Raw genomic sequence first — 12,027 nt, forward strand, 5'->3', positions numbered from 1 at the left:
TACAATAATCACTCATTATCATAAGTATTATAATCACTCACTCGTGTGATTTGACTGATGGAAATGAGAACAGTATCTTCCTGCGCTGTTTACTCTTTTTATTTCATTATTAACGAGCCTCGTCAAGTATAGCTATGTTATTTGTTCTGTGTTCGTGCTCTGTCTTAAGAATTTTGATAATTATTCTTCTTTGTTTGGCTGGCGTTCTTACTCTTTATGTTCATGCTTTGGCAAATACAAAAGATATTAAGTAAATATACTGTGGTGTTTATTTTTAAGCCCCTCTCTCTCTCTCTCTCTCTCTCTCTCTCTCTCTCTCTCTTTAATATTTCAGTTAAGAGTTTAAAGGAATGTTACATGTCTTTTGAAACCTGTACAACTTCCTCCGTGGAATGCGACACAAGTTATTTACAGAAGAATGGCCAAGCTGCTCTTCTCCAATAAAAATGGATGGTGACCATAACTGTTTGGCAATATTTTGAGTTTGACTTAAAGGGATAGTTCACCCAAAAATGAAAATTCTGTCATCATTTACTCACCCTCAAGTTGTTCCAAACCTGTATGAGTTTCTTTGTTCTGCTGAACACAAAGGAAGATATTTGGAAGAACGTTTGTAATCAACAGATCTTGGTCCCCATTGACTTCCATAGTAGGAAAAAAATATACTATGGTAGTCAATGGGGACCGAGATCTGTTTGGTTACAAACATTCTTCCAAATATCTTTCTTTGTGTTCAGCAGAACAAAGAAACTCATACAGGTTTGGAACAACTTGAGGGTGAGTAAACAATGATAGAATTTTCATTTTTGGGTGAACTATCCCTTTAAATATCGGTCTATATCGCACATAAAACTGTGGTATGGCTTCAAAATACAATCGAATGTAATGGAAGCAGCCATTCACTTCCATTATATAGAGAAGAGCAGCGTGAACGTTCATTGAAACATCTTCTCTTTGTGCTGCACAGAAGAACAAGTCATATGGCTTTCGAACAACATGAAAATGAATAAATGATGATAGAACTGTCCTTTTAAAAAGAAGTTAAAGGGATAGTTCACCCAAAAATGAACATTTTGTCATAATTTACTCACCCTCAAGTTGTTCCAAACCTGTATGAGTTTCTTTCTTCTGAAAGAAGATATTTTAAAGAATGGAAGTCAATGGCTACCATCAACTGTCTGGTTACCAACATGCTTCAAAATATCTTCTTTTGTGTTCAACAGAAGAAAGAAACTCATACAAGTGATGACAACATTTTCATTTTTGGGTGAAGCTCAAGATTTATTTATTTTTATTTAAAAAAATAAATAAATGAATTACCTTTAATAGACCTTTTTAAACAGTCCTGCAATGTGACAAAGTAAAAGTCTTCCGTCCGTGATTTAATTAAAGATATAAAAAAAGAAAAAGATGGAATATAGCATGTCACACCTCTGGTCATTTTGTTTTACAATTTAATGATTACCACCCGTGTACAGAAATGCAATGGAAGTCTTTGGGACAAGCTTGCTTTATGGCCTTCAACTGTATAACTGTGAAAATGAACAATATGCCATGTATTAAAGCACATTTATTGCGGCCTAGACACTATGAAATGAAGATGTTAATTTAGTACAATGATTAATATTATTACACCGATGCCTGTTTTAATTGTGAATGGTGTCTTGTCAATGACAAGACTCTTTGGCCTTGTGTGGATGAAGTTACTCTGTTTTACTGAATGAAAACAAGAGTGCTATTCACTACCTCATTTCACACCGCATGCTGTGTTGGCAGAACCCGAGAATGAGCGGGTCTTTGGCAAAGCAGTTGAAAGTCCACTCCTGTACGGCAGTGTGTCCGCAGAGGTCCTGCCAGTGGTGCGCAAGCCCAGAGGCTCCCAGCTTATCTTCGGCGACGCTGGTGACACGAGTCCCGTCAAGTTTTTAATGTTGTTTATATGTCTATGGGGTGTCTTTAAGACAAACCATGTGCAAATTCATAAGTCAGCACCATTGCTGAGATTTTTCTCCTTAAAACTGAAGTGAAAAAGACGCAGTTTGAAATCATTGGTGTTTCCTACGTCATAAACTACCTTGTAACCAATCACGTCAACGTGGGGGCGGGCTTTAGCATATCATTAACTTTGCTGCGAATCAGGGGATTCTCAAGACAAGAGAAGCCAGGTTATCCCGGTATATTTTTCCGTTGATATGAAAAATCTGGTACATTTAGCAATATAGCGAGTGAATTATGTATATGATGTATATTACGATGTTATGATGAACCATGTGCCTTTCTCCACTGACATTCTAAGTTGTTCAAAGCGTTTCTAAGGATGATGATTTTTTAGAAGGCATGACTGAGATGGCGTAACATTAGCAACACACATCTGTTTGATAACGTAGTCAAGCCAAAGGCTAATCATATTAATTACTGTTATGTGTCTGGCGTTGTAGAGAACGATACATTACCATTCTGATACATCGACTTGTATACGAGCCTGTATAATTCACTCTTCCACTTCTTCTTCTTCTAAATCAGTTTCTGGTTCAAACATATATGGCTGAATTAATCCACTTGCCATCGTGTAGCGTTTACTACAGTAAAGTCGACCAAGTGGACCTCTGAGCTCGTGTGATTGAGTGGAGGCGGGGACTCATTTGCATATTCATGATTCCGTGCATACTAAATGAAAGAAGGGTGTAGACTTACATTCAAGCTGTTTTAAGGTATAAATAAAATTGTTTCACAGGAAATAAATGTTTAAATATGTCATTTTGGTGATCAAAGATGAGTTTTAAGGGATAAGATTATTGACTACAGGGGGACTTGAAGTCTCCTTTTTGATTTATGTGGGCCGCTGTGCTTTCAAGTGCCCGGGATCCGGTCTAACCCTTGGATCCATCTAATTACTAAGAGCGTGTTAATGCCCTTGGCTCTGATCAATGTGTGTAGCCACTTGTGCTTGAAATTACAAGTACTGCAGGTACCGCAGTTCTTCCTTGAACGCTGGCACACACACACACACACACGTAGACTCTCACCAAAGGCTCACTGTTCTCCTCGAAGTATCTTTCTTCACAAGTCCCTGATTTCCCGATACAAGCAGTGTTCTTTTTTTTTTTTTTCACTGTGTTTGGGCTGTTTGGTAATGTGGTGATTAACGTGATGGTGAGGAAGTTTGTTCGTTTAATCAGGGCTCAGGTTTGATGTGTTGTCTCTTGGTTTAATCACTGCCGCTAAGCACACTGGTTTGATGTGGACGGGGGCTGCTTAATAAAGCCCTATCTCCTCCGCCTTCATCAGCTTTCTCACTTTGTTCTGTCTGTTCGAGTGCCAGTTAGAACTCAAAAGTGTATTTCTTTCAGTTGATCTCCTTTCTTTTGCTTTGTATAATAGACAAAATAGGGGCTTTTACAATTGACATTTTAGTCCTTAAACGTGGATTGGGAAAAGTTGTCATTTTTATCATTTAAACAATATAATTGTAATTTATATTTTATGTCATTTGTTTTAAATCCTAATTTGTTTTTATTTTATTATAAATTTACAGGTTTAAGTTATATTTCAATGTGAAAATCACTTTTATGCATTTTTCTCCTCCTTTTTTCATAAAATTTATGGCAAACAAAGTTGTCTGCTGACATTCTGAATGTAGACAACCCTTTTTCTGTCGTCGGTTCCGTGTAAAATGCATATTATTCCTTGTATAAGATGAAGAGGGAGAGCAGAGACTTTTTTCCGCGCCATTTGATGTCTGTAAGCAGTGATGCGGCGATTTATTCATTTAACCAGAGCGGTAATAGGAAAGAAAATCATAATTCAGACTTACATTTAAACACAAAATGTAATTGGAATTTTAAACAGAGGGAGCCCCTTTGTACAATTATGATTAAAGGAAAATTAATTGTATGAAAATGTCGCCACAGATATAGAAAATTAGATCTAGCAATGCCCAGACTACATTCTAAAAATATGGCGTATGGGATCGATCTTTTTTTACTTTTCTCTCTCGCGTCCTTTATTACTAAGGTCCAAATCTAAGTGTGTTAATTTTATCTGAAATTACAGTGAACCATGCAGGCGTGGAAGTCGAAATTAGCCTAAAGATGTTTCATTTACAAAGACAGAAACACTTTGTCAGGGAGCGATTGTTTCCAAGCATTATCTCCGCCTCGTTTTAATTGCTTTGGAAGTGAAATTAACAGAATTAGAAAAATTGCCTTTGCCTTTTTCTACAAGGCTCTTTATTCACGGGTATTGTTGTGTGCTTTGTATAGATTATAGGCCTCTTTGTTCTAGGAAGTGTAAATATATACGCCTCCAGTCACGGCTTTAGCTCCTAACAATCCCCTCTCTGTTCATCACAACTTAATGAAAATTAATTTATGAAAAACCTGTGGTAAAATCCGATTTTCCAACCCCTGGTAATTTTGCTTAGATGCAGATGCATAAAATAGTGGGTGTTCTGGTTGAGTTTAGCATAGTGAAAATGTGTTTGATGAATTTATGTGAAAACTGTAGTTTTGCTCATCTTAAACCTCATTAGAATAACAATGCGGTCGACGGAGGTTGAATTAACATGCAAACCGCTGTGGCGTCCACTACAGAAGCCCTTGTCTGTCACGCATTGCATTAGTTTATTTTAGAGGGAACAAGCCATACAATAAACGTGCTCTCAGAGAATATTATGAATTAAAACTGATTTTATGTCAAAAAATAGTTTTACTACTACTGCTTCTGGAAAGGTTTTTTTTATTTTAAATATCAACTAATTAAATTGGTATTTTTAAACACCAATGGTTGGTTATCTCATCATGGTTGAAAAGTGTAAGGTTTTGTTCAAACGTCTGCCAACTGGGAATGTATTGAGTTATACAAATGAGTTAATCACCCTGGCCAGTGATACAACACACACACACCGTTGTTCATTTACTTCCTTGTGGTCTGAAGCTCTGGGATTTCCAACCAATTAAAACTGTAAAAGGCTTGTAGCAAGAAGGTTTGAAATGAATCTGAATTTTCTTGCTTAATCATGTACTTTATCACTTTTTATTTACAGAACACCCTACTTCCTTGAAGATATTAACAGGGTATATTCACATTATCTTAAGCCTCTCAACTGAGGCTTTGGCATGATATGATATCTTTTCAAAGGCCTTTCAGTGTCAGATGACTTTTATTTTGTATTGCTCCTCTTTTTATGACCGCGCTCTCTCTTTCTCTCTGCAGGTTCTATTGGGGATCTTAATGGAGGTGAGGATCCATCTGATGATGTAAGCATGTCAGGAGAGGAGGGCGGAGCTTCAGACCAGGAGGACTCTGCAGAGTGTGACGGTTCAAGTCCACCTTCATTTACACCACTTTATAACGAAGGTGAAACGGCGCGTGCTAAAACGGCTTTCATGCAAATAGAGTCAAAACCACCTGAATGTTCCTCTAACATAACCTGTGTTGTTTTGTGATGAAACTGATACTAATATTGATAACAGTATTAGACATCTCACTCACATCTGATCGTCTGGATTTCGTAAAACAGCTTCCTTTTGCCATATGACTTTAATGGATAGTTAAAGGATATAATTGAAATTCACTCTCGTGTCGTTCTAAACTTATTTGCCATTTTTTTTGGTGGAACACAAAAGGAGATTTTTTTTAATCATATTTTACAGAACATTCACATCAAGCTCAAAAAAGGACCAAAAAACCCCCACAAAACAATCAAAGAACCATAAATCTGTGAACTTCTGGCGCCATGTGATAGCTTGTTTGAAGTATAGACTGAAATTTTTCAATGAAAATCCACTGGAGCTTTCTAATAAATGTTATTGAACATGCAAGACATTGATGTTTTCCGCCGCTGATGTCCAACCTGACACCATGCATCTAAAGCTGCCATATTTGGCTTGAGAGCTAAAGAGATTTTAGTAAGAATTTATCATTATTTTGGTTATTTTTACTTAACTTTTTATATATATATATATATATATGGTATTTGTTATAGTTTTAGACTTAGTGTTTTTTTGTTTAGTTTTTTGATTGATGTGGTCATTGTATGAAAAAGCAATGTGAAGATTCTTAAATTCAGTTTTTAGGTTTTATTGAAAAAAATAACGCCATACTGGTTGGGAAAGACAAAAGAGTGTAAATAGTGACAGAACTATTACTTTATGAAATAACGGTTCTGTTCAGGAAAAGGAAACTCTTGCTGAATGAGATACAAAGCTTTGTTTAATCAGAAGAGAGTTCATCACAATTTAAGATTAGATTGTTTTAATACCTCGTTTAGTTCCTGAAAGTGTTATACAATATCTTTTATAGACTTAAATAAACAAATTATGTGATTTTTTTTATTTATTTTTTATTTCATTTTAAATGAGGTAATATGTAATTTTTGCAGACACGGATGGATATGGTTGCCTTGTTGCACTTTCTGTCAGATTTTCCAGCCGTAAGATATTTAAGTCACATTCTTAGTTGAGATTTCTGTTTTTCCTCTTCTTTTTTTTTTTTTTTTAATCTGGAAAATTCCTGTTCTTGTGAAATTGGGGACTGAGAAGATAAGAGCTGGTTTGTTGGCTGCGTTTGATAAACGCATGGAAATTCTGTCAGGTGCTAATCGTGAATAGTTTAGAGATTGTCCTGTTTTGTTTGTGTGTGCGTTTAGACATGTAAGTATGTGGCATTCGCAAGTTTGAGTTTGAGGTGATGTTTGTCATCCTCCTCTTTTCCGGTGTGAAAAGAGGGTCTGCGTTAACGGTGTTTCTTTAGCTCTTTTTTTCCCCTCTACCAATCTCGCCCCCACCCCTCGGGGCTCCACTGTTGCCCGGTGCTGCTATTATCAGCCTCTGTAAATCAGCCGTGTTTGACGAACCTGCTCTTTCAACCTGCGATCAATACCAGGTCTTTATCAGGCCAGCAGTGGCTAATAAAGGCAAGCTCCCTTATCCACCATCTGGGAGAGAAAAAGACAGGCGATAACCAACTGATAACTGCCTCAGAAAAACACTCAACCAGTCACAGGACACACAGTGTCGATAACCACCTGTAAAAAATAAATATAAATGAAAGTACCACCTTTTAATAATCATTAATGGCAAAGCGGCCGCTGGTTTCCACGTGAAAGGGTCAGTCTGAAGTGATCCGAAGGAAGATCTGATGGTGAAGTCGTCATCCATATCAGCAGAGAAGCTGATAAACCTTAAGCAAAGATGACTCTGTGTTCCAGAACACCTTTTGTTATCTCAAACCCGGTGAGGAGGTCTGATCGTGGGCTTGATCTGGCTTATGGTTTCACCAAGGCTGCAGTATTTAACTGGATGGGAAACATCTTAGCCTGCACAACCAGCTAGCCCCACTTCGGGCGCCATGTTGGACTCAGAGTTGGTATAGTTGAGCCTTACAAGAAAAGAACTTGACCCTGCCATGATGATCTGTTTGGGAGAAAGAACTTGGAGAAAATTGACTCTAAAAAATGAGGCCAGCCAGGAAGAATGGAGCAAGTTGGGTGACTTTGCCCTCCAGGTGTGACAAGGGAAGTTGCTGTTATCAGATGAAAGGAGGTTGTTGGGTTGGCGACGGGGTGTGTGTGTGTGTGCGTCAGTATGTGTGTTTGCATGTGCTGGTTGACTAAGGAGACTGCCGGGGAGCCAGGATGGTGGCAGCACCCATCCACCCCGCCCTCTTTTCCTGATACCTGTCGTCTCTGCTCAGATGATATGGGAGATTATATTGATAATATTAAATGCAATAACTGTGGCTCCAGCTCCTCTCCCCACGCTGAGCGCTGCAGGATAAAATCAATGTGCCATTCAATGTGATTTATCGCTGAAAATAATAGGGCTTCTTAGGCAGGGAGGGAGGCGCGTCATGGGACGGCATGCGCTGGGACGGGCTGAGAATGGCGGTTGGGCCTGGGTGGAATTGTCGGGGCTGACGAGAAGGGCGTGTGCGTGTGTCATTTATTTGATGATGAAGATCTAATCTCCAACCTGTTGCATTAATAACAGCATGCTCTCACCACGTCACATTTATGGCCCGTATCGATCGGTAGCTATCTCTGTTTATCGCCACGGGAATGCAAGGGTAAACATGCCCTTTGTGCACCACAGATGAGCTGTAATCGAGGTGGGGTGAAGGGGAGGGAGTTGGGGAAGGGGAGAGAAGAGGACAAGAAGTCATGTCAATTTACTCATACATGTTACACTGGCACTCAACCAACCGAAAGAGAGAGATCGCTATCGGCAAGGTGATCACGTTGATCAAAGAGAATTGGTAATCATTGGCATCAATGTCTGGGAGATCTGTACTCTGTCTTTCACACTGATGAAAAAGATCGGCCTTAATAAAAGGAAGACGCTGGCCGTCTGTTGGCTGGGGTTTCCAATTCTCGCTTGGTAAATCAAAAGCGTATGGGTCGGGTTTATCCTAAGATGTCGTGTTGCCGAATCACACAGGCCTCTCTGTTGACCACTTTTGATCATCAGTGCGAGACCATCACACTCATTTGTTGAGCATTAAAGAGAATGGTAGAACGTTAAGAATTAAACATGGGACTCAGGATTCGGTGTAACCATCACATGCTAAATGCAAGTTAATATTATAAAAAAAAAAAAAAAATTATAATATGTTTAATATTTATTTAATCTTATATTATGTAAAAATATACACTATTGTACAAAAGTCACTTTAATTTTTATTTTTTTTTTTAATTTTTTTTTTTTAATAAATGCTGCCCTTTTAAATGTTCTGTTCATCAAAAAATCCTTTAAAAAATTGTCATGGTTTCCACAAAAATATTAAGTAGCACAACTATGCCAACATTGATAATAAGAAAGAAATGTTCCTTGAGCAGCAAATCATCACATTAAAATGATTTCTGAAGGATCATGTGACACTGAAGATTAGAGTAATGATGCTGAAAATTCAGCTTTGCATCACATGAATAGATTATATTTTAAAATATATTAAATAGAAAAGAGTTATTTTAATAATATCTCACAATATTAGTTTTTACTGTTTTTGATCAGATAAATGCAGCCTTGGTGAACATAAGAGATCCCAATCTTTTGAACAGTAGTGTGTTTTTGTATATAATAAATATTATATTTATTAAAATTTTGGAATACAATAAAAATGTACCTCTCAGTGTACTTATGGTACCAATTACATAAGTAAGGAATAACATGCAATTAGCTGGTCATGTAAAAAAAAATTATATTGCACAAAAATTAAAATATCGCACAAACATAAACTCTGATTGTTTTCAGAATATGTGTGATTTTTGAGTATTAATTCCCTGTCATCAAATTGTTCCACTTGTTTTGCCACAGAGCCAAGAACGCACGAGTCCCTGGCGGTGCCGGATGAGGGTGAGGAAGATGAGAAAGGACTGAAACGCTGTACAGAAGATGAGGAGGAGGAAGAGGCAGATGGGGAAGGGGAACCCCAGTGGAACGGCCCAGGTCAGTCTCTATCTGTCCCTCTTCCAGGAGTGTTTTACTGATGCATGAGTCACTGGCTCCTCAGGAAGGGCCAGCCGTAGTCATACTGTCAGCCTGGCAGCCATGAAACAATGTAGGCCACGACTTTATCAAGATATGCGTTCAAACCAGAAATGATTCAGTCTGATCTGCCTGTAAATTTCAGAGAAAGTACTGTCATTCCCATACCACTTTGCGGGGGAAACCTACTGTAAACTTTTCAACAACCCCGTGACATCACACTTGTGGCACGTCTGAGAATTCAGATACACTTTCAAATCTGTATCCAATGGAGCCTCATTAAACGATGCTTTAACTCCAGGGTCAAAGTTGTCATGTAAATGCATGACTGTTAGCTCAGAAAAATCTCCACACAATGTCTCAGAAATGTTCTAATAGTCTCTGTGAGAGTCGGGACTTGTCTCTCTCAGGCAGACGGCCCTGATTTGAAGTAATATGACTAGTGCAAATGAATTCATAAGCATTTTTACCATTGATCTTTTTATGTTCTTGGTTATTTGTGGTACAAAGGAGCTAACAACAGAAGAGAACATGCAGGTTAATCCGTCGCTTACATGTAAAGGACAGAATTTAAATAGTTCAACTTGACATGCATGTAAATATTAAGAATTTTGCTGTATTTATATGATAAATATTATGTTATATAAAAATAATATTAATAACATTATAAATATAATATTTAACATTAATGTTATTTTTTATTATTTCATAATATTATGCAAATATATAATATATCATATTCATAATTATTTATAGTAGTTGTATAATATAGTTGTATATTAAATAAATAAATAAAAAAGTTTACGAGGAGTGCAAAATGCAATTTCAGGTTTGATAAGTTATTAATAACTTAGCTAAAATGTTTGAATTCAAGGGCATATTTATTAAATTTTTTATGATAAATAATTTTGGTCCTCTATTGGGTTTGCCACTTCATGTTCAAACTGGGTCCCAAAGCAAAACCATTTGAGAACCACAGCCATTCCTGCTGGAAGAAAAAGACCAGCCTAAGTGGATATGCTGGTCTTAGCTGGTTTTAAAGGCGTTTTGGCCCTCTTTCAGCTGGAGACCAGTAAAACGGATGAAGACCAGCTTAGTTTAGGCTAGTTTAAACAGGTTTTTCAGCAGAGATCCATCAATCACTCTGGTAAAGACAAGTATGAAAAAAGGTATTCATCAACCTTTGTTTTTGTGTTGTTTTCTTGCCTTCAAACTGGTTGCCTAAAATCGAAAACATCCTAAGAACATTTTGCACTGCACTGACTGTAAAAACAAATTAGTAGTCTTTAATATTTAGCGTAATAAGGCTTTTTCTATCATTTTTCTCCATCTTTTTCTCTCAGGACCACACAGCTGAGCAGTGCAGCTTATAACGATAGTGGGGATCTAGTAGAGTATGACATGATTCAATATGCAAGGCATTTTCTTTATCTCGAATATTTAGAAATCGCCTAAATATGTGTGTCTCCCCGTGTGCATGTGTGTGTTTTAATTTTTCACGTCAAGGATGTGTTTATTATCGTCCTGTTCCAGCCTGTCCTTTTAACAGTAATTGGAGTGATATTAATTGCTGTGCGGTTGCCGCTTGATGACAGCGCTGGCGATGTGAGTGCGATAGGCTTCCCCCCCCCCGCCTCCCTTTGCAAACTAACTGCCAGGAGAATGAGAAAGAGAGGAAGAGGGGGGGAGAAACAGCGAGAGAGAGAGAAATAAAGAAGGGGGAGCAGGAGAGAGATAGGCCTTCTATCAGTACTGGAGCAGGCGCTGCCTTTATCAGGAGCACGATTGGCAAAAGGGAAACTTTGACCGGTCTGAATTTTTCCCTTATCATCATGACCCCCCCCCACACACACACCACCCCACATCCCACCACTGGTCTCTCCATCCCCACTAACACCCCCCTGCAGAATGCAGACTTCTTTCCTTGTTTCTTGTTGTTTTGGCCCCTCCGCATCAGGAGTGGAGTGGCAGGGTGTTTATCCATGCGTTCATTTGGTGTATGTTGCCTCTTTTTCCTCATAATCCTCTGGGAGCTGAATGTTCAGTTCTGAGGTAAAAATTTTTTTGCATTGTTGTCATTAGCAGAGTTCTGGTGTTAACGACCAGACTGACTTCTTTTTGAGAGGACTGGGCCATTTCTGATGATGTCACATCCTGTTTTACTCTTTCTTGTGGGCGTTAGGGGATGGAATTGGGTATGCAGTGGCAGCCAAACCCATGATTTCTGCATATTCTTCAGTCATTATGTAGTGTTTTGTCATTCTGTGCTGACAGTTTCTCTTGTTTTCTATCTCTGTTTGACCTTTCATATATTGACCTAATGTTTCTGAAAGTTCTCAGCTGGCAGATTCCCATCCAATGTCATTCTTATCAGTTTGTATAAAGCTTTATTGTATACGCATACATAAAACTCATAGATAAAGAGATAGAGAGAACATGGGCCATAAATAAACAAGTATGCTTATTTATATATTCCTTATCAGTTTTGAAGCTGTAAAACTCACATCTGTGTATGATTTTACACTGGGTGCAATTTACTTTG

The 12,027-nt window shown here is 38.0% G+C and overlaps 1 protein-coding gene across 1 annotated transcript in view; it reads left to right on the top strand.

Moving 5' to 3' along the window:
* Positions 1-12,027, top strand: part of zfpm1 (zinc finger protein, FOG family member 1) — an 80,729-nt gene that overhangs the window by 35,078 nt on the left and 33,624 nt on the right. The window contains exons 2-3 of the mRNA XM_084408954.1: positions 5,215-5,358; positions 9,315-9,446. Coding sequence (XP_084265080.1) covers positions 5,215-5,358; positions 9,315-9,446 — 276 coding nt within the window. The remainder of the gene's footprint in view (positions 1-5,214; positions 5,359-9,314; positions 9,447-12,027) is intronic.

The sequence above is a fragment of the Rutilus rutilus genome (assembly GCF_951802725.1).
Source record: "Rutilus rutilus genome assembly, chromosome: 5".
Taxonomy (NCBI): Eukaryota; Metazoa; Chordata; class Actinopteri; order Cypriniformes; family Leuciscidae; genus Rutilus; species Rutilus rutilus.